Source organism: Bombina bombina, chromosome 5 (assembly GCF_027579735.1).
Source record: "Bombina bombina isolate aBomBom1 chromosome 5, aBomBom1.pri, whole genome shotgun sequence".
NCBI lineage: Eukaryota > Metazoa > Chordata > Amphibia > Anura > Bombinatoridae > Bombina > Bombina bombina.
Window position 1 is genome coordinate 162,188,350 of NC_069503.1, and position 19,929 is coordinate 162,208,278.

The following is a 19,929-nucleotide window of genomic DNA, read 5'->3' on the forward strand; positions in this document are numbered from 1 at the left end:
GTGTGTCTATATGTCTTTACTATATGTGTGTATATGTATGTGTTTTATGCTTAACTTTCATTAAAATAGTACATGAATTTAGTGTGCAACCCATAGTCTAATATATGAGGAATTTAGGGCAGCCCCACTATTTAACATGCAGATGTTATTTCTCCCTACACTGTCACTCGAGCACTAAAAAATAACTTTGTACTGTAATATGAGCTCCAAAATAGAAGTGCTATTTACTGATTTAATATAATTAAGGTGGATATTAAGCATTCAAAATCTTATCATCTTATAGGTGAAATTATATATCAGGCAACTGGTGGAAGCTGTTGAATTTCTACACGGGAAGAATATTCTTCATTTGGATATTAAGGTAACATTTACTGAAATGTAAACTATGGCTAATACTAAGGGGCTGATTTATCAAGGGCTGAATGGCCCCTGTTTCTGGGCGAGCCTTCAGGCTTGCCGGAAACAGCAGTTATGAAGCAGTGGTCTTAAGACCATTGCTCCTTAACTGATCCGCTGCCTCTGAGGCTACGGACATCAATCCGCCCGATCCTATACGATCGATTTGATTGACAGCAAATCTTCAGGGGGTGCATTGCACAAGCAGTTTACTAGAACTGCTTGTGCAATGTTAACGCTGTCGGCATTCAGCGATGTCTGGCGGACATGATATGCTACAGCGTATCATGTCCGCCAGACTTTGATAAATCGGCCACTAGCACTGTTCTTACTAAACTGTTACTGTAAATATTATGAGGGAATTACTTTGAACCTTGGTCACAGAGCAGAAGAGCATACAGTTCAACCAGGTTTATAAATACATTCCCATCTCTAGAAGGGGCTACATATATCTGCATGACAAGTCTCAGCTCCACCTAAATGATAAAGTACCATTTAATTAGGAACTTCTATGCCTGTGTAACCTTTATATTGTTTACTATCATCATTAATTAGGCTGGTTGATTGGACTACAGAATATAGGCTTTGTATCTACAATATAATCTAAGGCTAGAGCTGACCAGAAGAGACAGTCATTTTCATATAATTTTTCATTTTCTTTATTATGGTAACTATATTATTTCTCTCTTCACAGCCTTCTAATATACTTATGGTGCATACAGACAGGGAAGACATCAAACTCTGTGATTTTGGATTTGCCCAAAAGCTATGCACATCTGAGTTACAATATAGCAAGTATGGCTCTCCAGAGTTTGTATCGCCAGAGGTTGCCTCTCAGTCTCCCGTCTCAAAGGCTTCTGATATATGGTAAGAATATTAGTAACTTTCTAATACTCTGCCTGCGTTTTTGAAGTTACATTGCTCTTTAAAGGGATACTAAACCCATTTTTTTTCTTTCATGATTCAGATAGAGCAGGAGATTTTAAGCACCTTTCTTATTTACTCCTATTATCAATTTTTCTTTGTTCTCATGCTATCTTGATTTGAAAAAGCAGTACTGTAAGCTTTAGAGCCAGACCATTTTTTGTTCAGCACATGGGTAGCACTTGCTGATTTGTGGCTAAATGTAGCAAACCAATCAGCAGCTCTAAGGTGCTGAACTAAAAAATGGGCCGGCTCCTAACCTTTTATTACTGCTTTTTCAAATCAAGATAACATTAGAACAAAGAAAAATTGATAATAGGAGTAAATTAGAAAGTTGCTTAAAATTGCATGCTCTATCTGAATCATGAAAGAAAAAATGTGGGGTTAGTATCCCTTTAAATACAGATTACAAGCTAAATCCTATGCACAGAGGCACAGCATAATAACAGCTCTGTCAGCAATCACACTCAAGTTGCTCCATCATTAAGTGGTTCTGTAACAATGATACTTTCTATATGTACTAAAGAAACATAATGGTAACAGCACTGTTATTAGTACGTGGCAGGTCACAGTATTCCTACAGACCTCTTTTTTTTTGGAGTTTACTCCACTCATCTGATCACATAGCTGCTGTTAAAGGGACAGTCTAGTCAAAATTAAACTTTCATTATTCAGATAGTGCATGTCATTTTAATCAACTTTTCAATTTACTTTTATCATCAAATTTCCTTTTTTTCTCTTGGTATTCTTAGTTGAAACTAAACCTAGGTAGGTTCATATGTTAATTTCTAAGCCATTGAGGGCTGCATCTTTTCACATGCTTTTTAAATTGCTTTTCACAACAAGAGGCTTCAGTTCATGTGGGCCATATAGATGACACTGTGTTCAGGCACAGAAAGTTATTTAAGATTTAGCACAACACAATGCTATATGCAAGTCAATAGAATATAAATAGTCACAGTCATGTGATCAGGGTGCTGTCAGAAGAGGCTTAGATACAGGCTAATCACAGAGGTAAAAAGTTTATTAATATAACTGTGTTGGTTATGCAAAACGGGGGAATGGGTAATAAAGGGATTTCTTTTAAAAAAATTAAAATTATATTGTAGACTGTCCCTTTAACCTAAGCTATGATATATTCAAGCCCCAATAAACTAGTTGCTGCAGTCCCAATGCTCTGTACTAAATTTAAAGGAACAGTCAACACCAGAATTTTTTTTGTTTTAAAAGATAGATAATCCCTTAATTACCCATTCTCTAGTTTTGCATAACCAACACAGTTATAATAATACACATTTTATCTCTGTAATTACCTTGTATCTAAGCCTCTCCAGACTGCCCCCTTATTTCAGTTCTTTTGACAGACTTTCATTTTAGCCAATCAGTGCTCACTCCTTGGTAAAGTCACATGCATGAGCTCAATGTTATCTATATGAAACACATGAACTAACGCCCTCTAGTGGTGAAAAACTGTCAAAATGCATTTAGATTAGAGGCGGCCTTCAAGGTCTAAGAAATTAGCTTATGAACCTCCTTGGTTTAGCTTTCAACTAAGAATACCAAGAGAACAAAGCAAATTTGGTGATAAAAGTAAATTGGAAAGTTGTTTAAAATTACATGCCCTATTTAAAGGGACAGTAAACCTTAAAAATAATGTTATATAATTCTGCACATAGTGCAGAATTATATAACATTATAGTAGCCAAACATTAAAAAACATAATTGTACCCTATTAATTTAAAAAAACAAACGCGAGCAGCACTTAGTCTTATGGCGCTGTCGGGCCGGGCTGTGACTATACAGCTGGCCCGATGCGCTGACTAAATATAACAGACCCGCTCAGCAGAGAGCAGAGAGCGGGTCTGTGAAACAGCGTTTGTTTTTTTAAATTAATAGGGTACAATTATGTTTTTTAATGTTTGGCTACTATAATGCACTATGTGCAGAATTATATAACATTATTTTTAAGGTTTACTGTCCCTTTAAATCATGACAGTTTATTTGGACTTGACTGTCCCTTTAACCACCGCAGTTAACCCTAACTTTAAACTTCTCATCGCAGATAACCTTAATGGTTGCTGTGTCTAAGCCGCCACCACATTTAACCCCAACGTTGACCTCCATGCTTAAAGGGATAGTAAACACCAAAAATCTATTGTTTAAAAAGATAGATAAACCCTTTATTTACAATTCCCCAGTTTTGCATAACGAACACTGTTATAGAAATATACTATTTACCTTATCTCAGATCTTTTGACAGACTTGCATTTTAGGCAATTAGTTATGACTCTTAAATAACTCCATGTGCGTGAGCACAATGTTATCTATATTAAACACATGAACTAACTCCCTCTAGTTGTGAAAAACTGTCAAATGCATTCAGAAGACAGATGGCCTTCAAGGGCTAAGAAATTAGCATATGAGCCTACCTAGGTTTAGCTTTCAACTAAGAATAACAAGAAAAGAAAGCAAATTTGATGATAAAAGTAAATTAGAAAGTTGTTTAAAATGACATGCCCTATCTGAATCATGAAAGTTTAATTTGGACTTTACTATCCCTTTAACTCTTTAAAGGAAGATAGCAACACTTAGGGGCCAATTTATCAAGTGTCTGGTGGACATGATCCGCTTTAGCGATCATGTCCACCAAACATTGATAAATGCCACAGCATACGCTGTTGGCATTTATCATTGCACAAGCAGTTCTGGTGAACTGCTTGTGCAATGCCTTCCCTGCAGATTCGCAGCCAATCGGCCGCTAGCAGGGGATGTCAATCAACCCGATTCTATGAGATCGGCGGATTGATGTCCGCAGCCTCAGAGGCAGCCAACGAGTTAAGGAGCAACGGTCTTAAGACCGCTGCTTCTTAACTCCTATTTCTCGCGAGCCTCAAGGCTTGCGTGGAAACAAGGGTATAGGACCCTATTCGGGCTGTGATAAATCAACCCCTTAGTCATCATCCACACTATGGCCTAGATTACAAGTGAAGCACAAAAATATTAGTGCTTTTAAACACTAACACCGCTCAAGTTAAATCATAGCGCTGTTATTCGTATGCTCATTTTATAAGTTGAAAATAAAAAGTTATTGCTAGTGCAATAGTCTCAGGTGGTCGGAGGTCGGATAGTGCAGCAGCAATAACTCCCTCCTCTATGGGGCGTGCTACAAAATCCTGTTCTGGCTTAAGCACTGACCCGAAGGTGCACTAAGACAAACAGCACTAAAGCTGAAAGTGCATTAAGAAATAGTTGAAATAACAATCGCCTAGATTACGAGTTTTGCAGTAACAGGGGTGCGGTGCTAACTTGCAGTTTATTCTCACTGCTCACTTCCCTGCAGCGCTGGTATTACGGGTTTTTACAAACCCGGCGTTAACAGGCAAGAAGTGAGCGTAGAGCAAAATTGAGCTCCACACTGCATTCCAATACTAGCGCTGCTTAAGTGAGCGGTGAGCTGGTTGTACGTGCTCGTGCACAATTTCCCCATAGACATCAATGGGGAGAGCCGGCTGAGAAAAAGTCTAACACCTGCAAAAAAGCAGTGTAAAACTCAGTAACGCAGCCCCATTGATTTCTATGGAGAAACAAAATTTATGTTTACACCTAACACCCTAACATGAACCACGAGTCTAAAAAACCCTAATCTTACACTTATTAACCCCTAATCTGCCGCCCCCGACATCGCAGACACCTACATTATACTTATTAACCCCTAATCTGCCGCTCCGGACATCGCCGCCACCTACATTATACTTATTAACCCCTAATCTGCTGCCCACAACATCGCCGACACCTACAATATATTTATTAACCCCTAATCTGCTGCCCACAACATCGCCGACACCTACATTACCAACGTCGCCGCCACTATTCTAAATTTATTAACCCCTAAACCTACGTCTAACCCTAACCCTAACACCCCCTAACTTAAATATAATTAAAATAAATCTAAATAAAATTCCTATCATTACCTAAATTATTCCTATTAAAACTTAATACTTACCTATAAAATAAACCCTAAACTAGCTACAATATAACTAATAGTTACATTGTAGCTAGCTTAGGGTTTATTTTTATTTTACAGGCAAGTTTGTATTTATTTTAACTAGGTAGAATAGTTACTAAATAGTTATTAACTATTTAATAACTACCTAGCTAAAATAAATACAAATTTACCTGTAAAATAAAACCTAACCTAAGTTACACTAACACCTAACACTACACTACAATTAAATAAATTACCTAAATTAAATACAATTAAGTAAATTAAATACAATTAGCTAAATTACAAAAAAAAAAAACACTACATTACAGAAAATAAAAAACAAATTACAAGATATTTAAACTAATTACACCTAATCTAAGAGCCCCCCCAAAATAAAAAAAAAACCTAGGCTAAACTAAACTATCAATAGCCCTTAAAAGGGCCTTTTGCGGGGCATTGCCCCAAAGAAATCAGCTCTTTTACCTGAAAAAGAAATACAAATAACCCCCCCAACAGTAAAACCCACCAACCACACAACCAACCCCCCAAATAAAACCCTAATTAAAAAAACCTAAGCTCCTAAAGGGCATTTGGATGGACATAACCCTTAAAAGGGCATTTAGCTCTATTGCTGCCCAAAGCCCTAACCTAAAAATAAAACCCACCCAATACACCCTTAAAAAATCCTAACACTAACCCCCGAAGATTTACTTACCGGGAGAAGTCTTCATCCAAGCGGCAAGATGTCCTCAACAAAGCCGGCAGAAGTGGTCCTCCAGACGGGCAGAAGTGGTCCTCCAGACGGGCAGAAGTCTTCACCCAGATGGCATCTTCTATCTTCATCCTTCCGACGTGAAGCGGCTCCATCTTCAAGACATCCGGCATGGAGCATCCTCTTCTTCCGACGGCTTCTTGCTGAAAGAAGGTACCTTTATGTGACGTCATCCAAGATGGCGTCCCTTAGATTCTGATTGGCTGATAGAATTCTATTGGCTGATCCAATCAGCCAATAGGAATGAGCTTGCATTCTATTGGCTGTTCCAATCAGCCAATAGAATGCGAGCTCAATCCTATTGGCTGATTGGATCAGCCAATATGATTTTTTCAACCTTAATTCCGATTGGCTGATAGAATTCTATCAGCCAATCGGAATCTAAGGGACTCCATCTTGGATGACGTCACTTAAAGGTACCTTCATTCAGCAAGAAGCCGTCGGAAGAAAAGGATGCTCCGCGCCGGATGTCTTGAAGATGGAGCCGCTCCACGTCGGAAGGATGAAGATAGAAGATGCTGTCTGGGTGAAGACATCTGCCTGTCTGGAGGACCACTTCTGCCCGTCTGGAGGACCACTTCTGCCGGCTTCGTTGAGGACATCTTGCCGCTTGGATGAAGACTTCTCGCGGTAAGTGAATCTTCGGGGGTTAGTGTTAGGATTTTTTAAGGGTGTATTGGGTGGGTTTTATTTTAGGTTAGGGCCTTGGGCAGCAATAGAGCTAAATGCCCTTTTAAGGGCAATGCCCATCCAGATGCCCTTTTCAGGGCAATGGGGAGCTTAGGATTTTTTAGTTAGGGTTTTATTTGGGGGGGTTGGTTGTGTGGGTGGTGGGTTTTACTGTTGGGGGGTTGTTTGTATTTCTTTTTCAGGTACAAGAGCTGATTTATTTGGGGCAATGCCCCACAAAAGGCCATTTTAAGGGCTATTGATAGTTTAGGCTAGGAGGTTTTTTATTTTGGGGGGGCTTTTTTATTTTGATAGGGCTCTTAGATTAGGTGTAATTAGTTTAAATAGCTTGTAATTAGTTTTTTATTTTCTTTAATTTAGTGGGGTTTTTTTTGTAATTTAGCTAATTGTATTTAATTTATTTAATTGTATTTAATTTATGTAAGTTATTTAATTGTAGTGTAGTGTTAGTGGTGTTAGTGTAACTTAGGTTAGGATTTATTTTACTGGTAAATTTGTATTTATTTTAGCTAGGTAGTTAGTAAATAGTTAATAACTATTTAATAACTATTCTACCTAGTTAAAATAAATACAAACTTGCCTGTGAAATAAAAATAAACCCTAAGCTAGCTACAATGTAACTATTAGTTATATTGTAGCTAGCTTAGGGTTTATTTTATATTATAGGTAAGTATTTAGTTTTATAATAGGAATAATTTAGGTAATGATATTAGGTTTTATTTAGATTTATTTTAACTATATTTAAGTTAGGGGGTGTTAGGGTTAGGGTTAGACTTAGGTATAAAGGGTTAATACATTTAGAATTCTATCAGCCAATCGGAATTGAAAGGAAGCTATCTTGGATGATGTCACTTAAAGGACCCGTCATTGTTCAAGAAGACTCCGGAAGAAGAGGATGCTCCATGTCAGATGTCTTGAAGATGGACCCGCTCCGCACCGGATGGATGAAGATAGAAGATGCCGTCTGAAGACTTCCCCCCGTCTGGAGGACCTCTTCTGCCCGGCTTGGATGAAGACTTCTGTCCGTCTGGAGGACCACTTCACCCGGCTTCGTTGAGGACTTTGGCCCAGTTGGGTGAAGAGTAGACTTCTCATGGTAGGGTGATCTTCAAGGGGTTAGTGTTAGGTTTTTTAAGGGGGGATTGGGTGGGTTTTAGAGTAGGGTTGGTTGTGTGGGTGGTGGGTTTTAATGTTGGGGGGGGTTTGTAATTTCTTTTTACAGGTAAAAGAGCTGATTACTTTGGGGCAATGCCCCGCAAAAGGACCTTTTAAGGGCTATTTGTAATTTAGTGTAGGGTAGGACTTTTTTTATTTGGGGGGGATTGGGTGGGTTTTAGAGTAGGATTGGTTGTGTGGGTGGTGGGTTTTAATGTTGGGGGGGTTTGTAATTTCTTTTTACAGGTAAAAGAGCTGATTACTTTGGGGCAATGCCCCGCAAAAGGACCTTTTAAGGGCTATTTGTAATTTAGTGTAGGGTAGGGCTTTTTTTATTTGGGGGGGATTGGGTGGGTTTTAGAGTAGGGTTGGTTGTGTGGGTGGTGGGTTTTAATGTTGGGGGGGTTTGTAATTTCTTTTTACGGGTAAAAGAGCTGATTACTTTGGGGCAATGCCCCGCAAAAGGACCTTTTAAGGGCTATATGTAATTTAGTGTAGGGTAGGGCTTTTTTTATTTTGGGGGGGCTTTTTTATTTTGTTAAGGGGATTAGATTAGGTGTAATTAGTTTAAAAATCTTGTAATTTGTTTATTATTTTCTGTAATTTAGTGGGGGGGGTTTTGTACTTTAGATAATTTTATTTAATTGTATTTAATTGTAGTTAATTTAGGGAATTAATTTAATGATAGTGTAGTGTTAGGTGTAATTGTAACTTAGGTTAGGTTTTATTGTACAGGTACTTTTGTATTTATTTTAACTAGGAAGTTATTAAATAGTTAATAACTATTTAATAACTATTCTACCTAGTTAAAATAAATACAAACTTGCCTGTAAAATAAAAATAAACCCTAAGCTAGATACAATGTAACTATTAGTTATAGAATATTTCTTTAGATTTATTTAAATTATATTTAAGTTAGGGGGTGTTAGGGTTAGGGTTAGACTTAGGTTTAGGGGTTAATAAATGTAATATAGTGGCGGCGGTGTAGGGGGGGCAGATTAGGGGTTAATAAATTTAAAATTTAAACACTTTATTTAGTTGCGGCGGGGCCGTGAGTGGCGGTTTAGGGGTTAATAAGTTTATTGGAGTGGCGGTGGGCTCCGGGAGCGGTGGTTTAGGGGTTAATAAGTATAATATAGGTGGCGGCGGTGTAGGGGGGGCAGATTAGGGGTGTTTAGACTCGGGGTACATGTTAGGGTGTTAGGTGTAAACGTTCCCATAGGAATCAATGGGATATCGGGCAGCAGCGAACATAAGCTTTCGCTGCTTTCAGACTCCCATTGATTCCTATGGCATCCGCCGCCTCCAGGGCGGCGAATTGAAAACCAGGTACGCTGGGCCGGAATAGCGTCGAGCGTACCTGGTAGACATTTGATAACTAGTCAGATTGTGCCGAATTTGCATTCGGAACATCTGTAATGATGTAAGCATCGATCTGTGTCGGACTGAGTCTGGCGGATCGTATGTTACATCACAAAATTCTACTTTTGCCGGTCTGTAGGGTTTGATAACTAAGGGGAATCAGGCTCGCCACAAATATGCTGCATAATTCCAGCGTATTTGCGGTTGATGGCTTGATAAATAGATGCCATTGTCTGATCCTACTCTGAGCTTCTACACTGAGACATACATATGGATGGTTAAGTATGGGAGCCAAGAGATACAAATGCAATATCCACTCCCACATACTTCATCATTTAAAGGGATAGTAAACCCCAAAATGTTCTTTTATGATTCAGATAGAACATACAAATTTTTAACAACTTTCCAATTTAATTCTATTATCAAATTTTCTTCATTCTCTTGCTGAGGGGACAGCATTGCACTACTGGCAGGAAGCTGAAAATATCTATTTAGCCAATCACAAGAGACAAATGTGTGCAGGCACCAATTACAGCAGCTCCCACTAGTGTAGGATATGTGTGTATTCATTTTTTAACAAGGGATACTAAGGCCTAGATTTGGAGTTTGGCGGTAGCCGTGAAAACCAGCGTTAGAGGCTCCTAACGCTGGTTTTAGGCTACCGCCGGTATTTGGAGTCATTCAAAAAAGGGTCTAACGCTCACTTTTCAGCCGCGACTTTTCCATACCGCAGATCCCCTTACGTCAATTGCGTATCCTATCTTTTCAATGGGATCTTTCTAACTCCGGTATTTAGAGTCGTGTCTGAAGTGAGCGTTAGAAATCTAATGACAAAACTCCAGCCGCAGAAAAAAGTCAGTAGTTAAGAGCTTTCTGGGCTAACGCCGGTTCATAAAGCTCTTAACTACTGTACTCTAAAGTACACTAACACCCATAAATTACCTATGTACCCCTAAACCGAGGTCCCCCCACATCGCCGACACTCGATTACATTTTTTTAACCCCTAATCTGCCGACCGCCACCTACGTTATACTTATGTACCCCTAATCTGCTGCCCCTAACACCGCCGACCCCTATATTATATTTATTAACCCCTAACCTGCCCCCCACAACGTCGCAGCTAGCTACCTACAATAATTAACCCCTAATCTGCCGACCGCAAAGAGCCGCCACCTACATTATAGCTATGTACCCCTAATCTGCTGCCCCTAACACCGCCGACCCCTATATTATATTTATTAACCCCTAATCTGCCCCCCTCAACGTCGCCTCCACCTGCCTACACTTATTAACCCCTAATCTGCTGAGCGGACCGCACCACTACTATAATAAAGTTATTAACCCCTAATCCGCCTCACTAACCCTATAATAAATAGTATTAACCCCTAATCTGCCCTCCCTAACATCGCCGACACCTAACTTCAATTATTAACCCCTAATCTGCCTACTGAAGCTCACCGCTATTCTAATAAATGTATTAACCCCTAAAGCTAAGTCTAACCCTAACACGAACACCCCCCTAAATTAAATATAATTTTAATCTAACGAAATTAATTAACTCTTCTTAAATAAATTATTCCTATTTAAAGCTAAATACTTACCTGTAAAATAAATCCTAATATAGCTACAATATAAATTATAATGATATTATAGCTATTTTAGGATTAATATTTATTTTACAGGTAACTTTGTATTTATTTTAACCAGGTACAATAGCTATTAAATAGTTAAGAATTATTTAATAGCAAAAATAGTTAAAATAATTACAAATTTACCTGTAAAATAAATCCTAACCTAAGTTACAATTAAACCTAACACTACACTATCAATAAATAAATTAAATACAATTCCTACAAATAAATACAATGAAATAAACTAACTAAAGTACAAAAAATAAAAAAGAACTAAGTTACAAAAAATAAAAAAATATTTACAAACATTAGAAATATATTACAACAATTTTAAACTAATTACACCTACTCTAAGCCCCCTAATAAAATAACAAAGCCCCCCAAAATAAAAAAATGCCCTACCCTATTCTAAATTACTAAAGTTCAAAGCTCTTTTACCTTACCAGCCCTGAACAGGGCCCTTTGCGGGGCATGCCCCAAGAAGTTCAGCTCTTTTGCCTGTAATAAAAAACATACAATACCCCCCCCCAACATTACAACCCACCACCCACATACCCCTAATCTAACCCAAACCCCCCTTAAATAAACCTAACACTAAGCCCCTGAAGATCTCCCTACCTTGAGTCGTCTTCACCCAGCCGAGCCAAATTCTTCATCCAAGCGGAGCAAGAGGTCCTCCATCCGGTAGAAGTCTTCATCCAAGCGGGGCAGAAGAGGTCTTCCATTCGATTGAAGTCTTCATCCAAGCGGGATCTTCTATCGTCATCCATCCGGAGCGGAGCGGCAGCATCCTGAAGACCTCCGACGCGGAACATCCATCCTGGCCGACGACTGAACGACGAATGACGGTTCCTTTAAATGACGTCATCCAAGATGGCGTCCCTCGAATTCCGATTGGCTGATAGGATTCTATCAGCCAATCGGAATTAAGGTAGGAATATTCTGATTGGCTGATGGAATCAGCCAATCAGAATCAAGTTCAATCCGATTGGCTGATCCAATCAGCCAATCGGATTGAACTTGATTCTGATTGGCTGATTCCATCAGCCAATCAGAATATTCCTACCTTAATTCCGATTGGCTGATAGAATCCTATCAGCCAATCGGAATTCGAGGGACGCCATCTTGGATGACGTCATTTAAAGGAACCGTCATTTGTCGTTCAGTCGTCGGCCAGGATGGATGTTCCGCGTCGGAGGTCTTCAGGATGCTGCCGCTCCGCTCCGGATGGATGACGATAGAAGATCCCGCTTGGATGAAGACTTCAATCGGATGGAAGACCTCTTCTGCCCCGCTTGGATGAAGACTTCTACTGGATGGAGGACCTCTTCTTGCTCCGCTTGGATGAAGAATTTGGCTCGGCTGAGTGAAGACGACTCAAGGTAGGGAGATCTTCAGGGGCTTAGTGTTAGGTTTAGTTAAGGGGGGTTTGGATTAGATTAGGGGTATGTGGGTGGTGGGTTGTAATGTTGGGGGGGAGTATTGTATGTTTTTTTTTACAGGCAAAAGAGCTGAACTTCTTGGGGCATGCACCGCAAAGGGCCCTGTTCAGGGCTGGTAAGGTAAAAGAGCTTTGAACTTTAGTAATTTAGAATAGGGTAGGGCATTTTTTTATTTTGGGGGGCTTTGTTATTTTATTAGGGGGCTTAGAGTAGGTGTAATTAGTTTAAAATTGTTGTAATATATTTCTAATGTTTGTAAATATTTTTTTATTTTTTGTAACTTAGTTCTTTTTTATTTTTTGTACTTTAGTTAGTTTATTTCATTGTATTTATTTGTAGGAATTGTATTTAATTTATTTATTGATAGTGTAGTGTTAGGTTTAATTGTAACTTAGGTTAGGATTTATTTTACAGGTAAATTTGTAATTATTTTAACTATTTTAGCTATTAAATAGTTCTTAACTATTTAATAGCTATTGTACCTGGTTAAAATAAATACAAAGTTACCTGTAAAATAAATATTAATCCTAAAATAGCTATAATATCATTATAATTTATATTGTAGCTATATTAGGATTTATTTTACAGGTAAGTATTTAGCTTTAAATAGGAATAATTTATTTAATAAGAGTTAATTAATTTCGTTAGATTCAAATTATATTTAACTTAGGGGGGTGTTAGTGTTAGGGTTAGACTTAGCTTTAGGGGTTAATACATTTATTAGAATAGCGGTGAGCTCCAGTCGGCAGATTAGGGGTTAATAATTGAAGTTAGGTGTCGGCGATGTTAGGGAGGGCAGATTAGGGGTTAATACTATTTATTATAGGGTTAGTGAGGCGGATTAGGGGTTAATAACTTTATAATAATAGCGGTGCGGTCCGCTCGGCAGATTACGGGTTAATAAGTGTAGGCAGGTGGAGGCGACGTTGTGGGGGGCAGATTAGGGGTTAATAAATATAATATAGGGGTCGGCGGTGTTAGGGGCAGCAGATTAGGGGTACATAGGGATAATGTAAGTAGCGGCGGTTTACGGAGCGGCAGATTAGGGGTTAAAAATAATATACAGGGGTCAGCGATAGCGGGGGCGGCAGATTAGGGGTTAATAAGTGTAAGGTTAGGGGTGTTTAGACTCGGGGTACATGTTAGGGTGTTAGGTGCAGACGTAGGAAGTGTTTCCCCATAGCAAACAATGGGGCTGCGTTAGGAGCTGAATGTGGCTTTTTTGCAGGTGTTAGGTTTTTTTTCAGCTCAAACAGCCCCATTATTTTCTATGGGGGAATCGTGCACGAGCACGTTTTTGAGGCTGGCCGCGTCCGTAAGCAACTCTGGTATCGAGAGTTGCAGTTGCGTTAAAAATGCTCTACGCTCCTTTTTTGGAGCCTAACGCAGCCATTCTGTGGACTCTCAATACCAGAGTTATTTTAAAGGTGCGGCCAGAAAAAAGCCAGCGTTAGCTACGCAGGTCGTTACCGACAAAACTCTAAATCTAGCCGTAAGAGAACAAAGCACATTTGAAAATAGAAGTAAATTTAAAAGTGTCTTAAAATTACCTGCTCTATCTGAATCATGCAAGTTTAATTTTGACTTCCCTATCCCTTTAATACTAGCAAAATATGCCACTCATCTCTCCGATAGGAAGCATGATAATAGAGTTTTTTTTTATTCAAACCCCATGGTGTCATCGTCTGAAGCTTAAAAATCCAATTGGTTTCCTTCTGTAGTAATAGTTTGTTAACATCACCTCCCCTTGGAGGTCTCTTGATTTGGTCAGCGTAGATCTGCAATAGTATGCTTTGCATTAACAAAATATAATGCAACAGGATGTTCACTGGTTCCTTTTTTAAACACTGGTTGAATAGTGAACCTACGTTTAGCCATCCTCTCCTTCAACAAGGTCTGTATGGATAAGTAAATCCTTGATACTTCTTTTATATATACTGTGTGTATATATATATATATATGATGTTTCCAGCTAAAAAAAAATGGCACTCTCTGGGCTGGATACACTACTACGTTTGGATGTGCCCCCTGGCAGGTGTTGGCTTATGAAGGACTGTGCTTATCCTGTTTGGACTTTGAGATATATATATATATGTGTGTGTGTGTGTGTGTGTGTAAGTGTATGTATGCATGTGCATGTGTTTATATGAATATAATCCCTTTTTGCCTTGACTATAGGGTTTAGAAATGAATACACACACCATGGTTTGCAACCTTGCATCATGTGTTTTATTTGATTTTATTAAAGTTTTTTTTATCTCACACCTTTTTTTTCAACCTATACATCAATCCTCAGCCTCTTCTATGTAGTATAAATGAGTATAACTGACAAGGAGTAACTCCTGGGAGACAAAAAAACCCCAGGTATAATTTAACTTAAATGTCCCTGACAACAGTCGGGGTGCAGCATCCTTACATTATCAGGCAAGCTATAGAGACGGTCAAATCTGTCTCTATACAAAAAAAAAACAACTTTTTTTCCCCTCTAAGCTCCAGGTCAATATGAAGCACCTAAACTCAAAACAGGAAGATGTGGGGTATATAGAGGGTTATCATAGCGGAGGCATTTTGTATTGACTCCAGGTTAGGCTATATAACCCAATGCTATAATACCATTTTCTTGATTTCTTGTTTTCTAGGCCGATTGGTGTCATTACATACTTATGGTAAGAAGACCTTATTTTATTTTTTTATTGTTCTGTTGACTTGATAAAAATTCTTAAGAGAACAAATAATTTCTATTAATTTCTCAAGATGTCATTACATTGCAATTAAAATACCTGTGAATTATATGCAAAATAATTATACTGGAGAAATATTATGTATATGAATTTCCAATAATACATAAAGTGTTTATATATATATATATATATATATATATATATATATATATATATATATATATATATATATATATATATACACAGTATCTCACAAAAGTGAGTACACCCCTCACATTTTTGTAAATATTTTATTATATCTTTTCATGTGAAAACACTGACGAAATTACACTTTGCTACAATGTAAAGTAGTGAGTGTACAGCGTGTATAACAGTGTAAATTTGCTGTCCCCTTAAAAAAACTCAACACACAGCCATTAATGTCTAAACCGTTGGCAACAAAAAGTGAGTACACCCCTAAGTGGACATGTCCAAATTGGGCCCAAAGTGTCAATATTTTGTGTGGCCACCATTTTTTTTTCAGCACTGCCTTAACCCTCTTGGGTATGGAGTTCACCAGAGCTTTACAGGTTGCCACTGGAGTCTTCTTCCACTCCTTCATGACAACATCACGGAGCTGTTGGATGTTAGAGACCTTGCGCTCCCTCAATTTCCGTTTGAGGATGCCCCACAGATGCTCAATAGGGTTTAGGTCTGGAGACATGCTTGGCCAGTCCATCACCTTTACCCTCAGCTTCTTTAGCAAGGCAGTGGTCGTCTTGGAGGTGTGTTTGGGGTCGTTATAATGTTGGAATACTGTCCTGCAGCCCAGTCTCCTAAGGGAGGGGATCATTCTCATGCTTCAGTATGTCACAGTACATGTTGGCATTCATGGTTCCTTCAATGAACTGTAGCTCCCCAGTGCCGGCAGCACTCATGCAGGCCCAGACCATGACACTCCCACCACCAAGCTTGACTGTAGGCAAGACACACTTGTCTTTCTGCTCCTCACCTGGTTGCCGCCACACATGCTTGACACCATCTGAACCAAATAAGTTTATCTTGGTCTCATCCGACCACAGGGCATGTTTCCAGTAACCCATGTCCTTAGTCTGCTTGTCTTCAGCAAACTGTTTGCAGGCTTTCTTGTGCATCATCTTTAGAAAAGGCTTCCTTCTGGGACGACAGCCATGCAGACCAATTTGATGCTGTGTGCAGCATATGGTCTGAGCACTGACAGGCTGACCCCCCGCCCCTTCAACCTCTGCAGCAATGCTTGCAGCACTCATACGTCTATTTCCCAAAGACAACCTCTGGATATGACGCTGAGCACGTGCACTCAACTTCTTTGGTCAACCATGGCGAGGCCTGTTCTGAGTGGAACCTGTCCTGTGAAACCGCTGTATGGTCTTGCCCACCGTGCTGCAGCTCAGTTTCAGGGTCTTGGCAATCTTCTTATAGCCTAGGCCATCTTTATGTAGAGCAACAATTCTTTTTTTCAGATCCTCAGAGAGTTCTTTGCCATGAAGTGCCATGTTGAGCTTCCAGTGACCAGTATGAGAGAGTGTGAGATCAATAACACCAAATTTAATACACCTGCTCCCCATTCACACCTGAGACCTTGTAGCACTAGCGAGTCACATGATACAGGGGAGGGAAAAAAGCTAATTGGTCCCAATTTTGACATTTCCACTTAGGGGTGTACTCACTTTTGTTGCCAATGGTTTAGACATTGATGAATGTGTGTTGAGTTATTTTGATGGGACAGCAAATGTACACTGTTATACAGGCTGTACACTCACTACTTTACATTGTAGCAAAGTGTCATTTCTTCAGTGTTGTCACATGAAAAGATATAATAAAATATTTACAAAAATGTGAGGGGTGTACTCACTTTTGTGAGATACTGTATATATAAATATCCACATTTTAGATACGTGTTCAACTATTAATATCGTGCTTAATTTGCCACTTTTTACCATATTTATACTGAGATTTTAATAAAAAATATGGAGATAAATAACAATGTACACCATTACAATTACTCAGCTCAGGTATTTTAAGCTTTCTTCCCAATGCCCTTCCAATCCATTAGAAGTGTGCTTGTTTGAATTAGATAGCTCGGTTGAGTTACATATACCAGAATTCCAGAACATCTAGATTTCCTGCATTTGGTTGGATAAAAAAGCTGAGAACCTAGAAGAAATTAGACATTTTCACAAGTCCCCCAGCCCCCAGAACAACACAGTGTAAAAAAAAAATAAGCAACCAATAAGAAAGTATCATTATTATTGACTAGTCCTAAAGCCTGTGCACACGGGCCATTTTTTGTAGTACAGTGGTCCCACCCCTTGCTCTCTCTCTTCCCCCTCTATTTTGCTCTCTCTCCTCCTCTCTTTTGCACTCTCTCTCTCTCCCCTCTCTTTTGTGCTCTATTTTGCTCTCTCTCTCCCCCCTCTCTTTTGATCTCTCCCACTCTCTTTTGCTCTCTCCCCCTCTCTTTTGCTCTCTCCCCCCTCTCTTTTTCTCTCTCCCCATCTCTTTTGCTCTCTTCCCCCTCTCTTTTGCTCTCCCTCCCCCCTCTTTTGCTTTCTCTCTCCCGCCTCTTTTGCTTTCTCTCTCCCACCTATTTTGCTTTCTCTCTCCCACCTATTTTTCTCTCTCTCTCCCCTCTTTTGCTCTCTCCCCCTCTCTTTTTTGCTCTCTCTCCCCCTCTCTTTTGCTCTCTCTCCTCCTCTCTTTTGTTCTTCCCTCTCTCCTTTGCTCTCTCTCCCCCTCTCCTTTGCTCTCTCTCCCTCTCTCCTTGCTCTCTCTCCCTCTCTACTTTGCTCTCTCTCCCCCCTCTCCTTTGCTCTCTCTCCCCCCTCTTTTGCTCTCCCTCCCCCTCTCTTTTGCTCTCCCTCCCCCTCTCTTTTGCTCTCTCTCCCCCCTCTCATTTGCTCTTTCTCCCCCTCTCTTTTTCTCTCTATCTCCCTTTCTTTTGCTCTCTCTTCCCCTCTCATTTGCTCTCTCTCCCCTTTCTTTTGCTTTCTCTCCCCTTTCTTTAACTCTCCCTCCCCCCTCTCTTTCTCTCTCCCCCCTCTCTTTAGCTCTCTCCCCCCCCTCTCTTTAGCTCTCTCTCTCCCTCTCTTTAGCTCTCTATCCCTCCCTCTCTTTTGCTCTCTCTCCCCCCTCTTTTTCTCTCTCTCCCCTCTCTCTTTTGCTCTCTCTCCCCTCTCTTTAGCTCTCTCTCCCCTCTCTTTAACTCTCTCTCCCCCTCTCTTTGCCCTCTCTCCCCTCTCTTTTGCTCTCTCTCCCCTCTCTTTTGCTCTAGATTCCCTTTCTTTTGCTTTCTCTCCCCTCTCTTTAACTCTCTCTCTCCCCTCTCTTTAGCTCTCTCTCACCCTCTCTTTAACTCTCTCTCCCCCCTCTATTTAGCTCTCTCCCCCCTCTCTTTTGCTCTCTTTTTCTCTCCCCCCTCTCTTTAGCTCTCTCTCCCCCTCTCTTTAGCTCTCTCTCCCCCCCTCTTTTTGCCCCCTCTATCTCTCTCCACTCTTTGTCGCTCTCAGGCCATGCCCACTCCCAGTTGGCCATGCCCACCCCCGGACCGGCCAAGCCCCCATCGCGGCACTCCCGCCGGTCACGCCCCTCGCCACGCCCGCTCAACCTGACCATGACCACGCCTCCCGCAATGGGCGATCTGATCTGAAGCAAGTTGATCCTAAAGGCCAGGTATGTTTGTCCTTGCGCAGTCTCTACTGCGCATGACTGCATCTGACAAACATACCTGACCTTTTATTATATAGGATGACTGTCTTGTGTGTCTGGTTGCCATTTCTTTGATCCCATTAGTATTTTAAAACAGTGGTGTTTCTAAGAGTTGATAAGATTTAATAAGGAACAATTCTCATTATATGAGAATCAATACTTTAGAAGTCTTAAAGGCTGCATCCAAATGTATGACTATTAAACCACACAAATGATAACAGATGGACCTAGGAATTCACTATTTAATACTGAGCTGGTCAGCCGGACCTCTTAATAAATAATAAAGGTTTAAAGATGTCATTCAGTATACAACCTTGACAAAGAAAACTTAAAAAATAATAATAATTTCAGTGTGAAGAGTGTAATAGGGAGAGTGAAGGGGTAGAGGGAGGGGTAGAGAGAGTGAAAAATAGACAGAGGTAGAGAGAGAGGCAGTGAGGGATAGGTTGGTAGAGAGAGAGACAGAAGTAGAAAGAGAAGAAGAGATTGGTATATATATATATATATAGAGAGAGAGATAAAGAGAGAGTGAGAGAGAGGAAAGAGAGGGGTAAAAGAGAGAGAGGGAGGGGCAGAGGTAAAGAGAGAAACTAAGGTTGTTAGAGGAAGGGAAAGAGGTAAGGAAAGCAGAAAAAGGGGGTAAAAGAAATAGGGAAAATATAGAAAGAGAGAGAGAGGATAGAGGGAGAGGGAGGGGTGGAGAGAGAAAGAGAGAGAGAGGAAGAGGTAGAGAGACACAAGGAGGGAGAGGTAGAGAGAGAGAGAGGGAGGGAGGGAGAGGTAGAGAGAGGGCAATGAGAGAAGAAGCAAGAGAAAACAGAGCATTGACAAAATATAGAGAAAGATAGGAGAAGAGAGGGATAGGGAGAGAGGGATGTGGGAGAGAGGGGAGAGACATGGGAGAGAGTGGAATAGAGAGATGTGTGAAAGAGGGAAACATAGAGAGATGGGGAGGGTGGGTGGAGGGAGAGGTAGAGAGAGAGAGGGTGGAGAGAGAGGGGAAGAGGTAAAAAGAGTAGTGAGTGATAGTGAGAGATGAGATATGCTCAGGGGGGTGATTGGTTGTAACACACAATGTACATTATCCACAGAATAATGCAGCAGCTTAATACATCAGCCTCACTGGCAGCAAATGCCTTATGAAAAAGAGGGAGCAGGTTGTAA

General features: G+C 40.1%; 1 protein-coding gene across 1 annotated transcript in view; it reads left to right on the forward strand.

Annotated features, from left to right (window-relative positions):
- OBSCN (obscurin, cytoskeletal calmodulin and titin-interacting RhoGEF) overlaps window positions 1–19,929 on the forward strand; it is a 937,038-nt gene that overhangs the window by 820,787 nt on the left and 96,322 nt on the right. Inside the window, 3 exon segments of the mRNA XM_053713767.1 lie at window positions 284–361; window positions 1,091–1,263; window positions 14,998–15,024. Coding sequence (XP_053569742.1) covers window positions 284–361; window positions 1,091–1,263; window positions 14,998–15,024 — 278 coding nt within the window.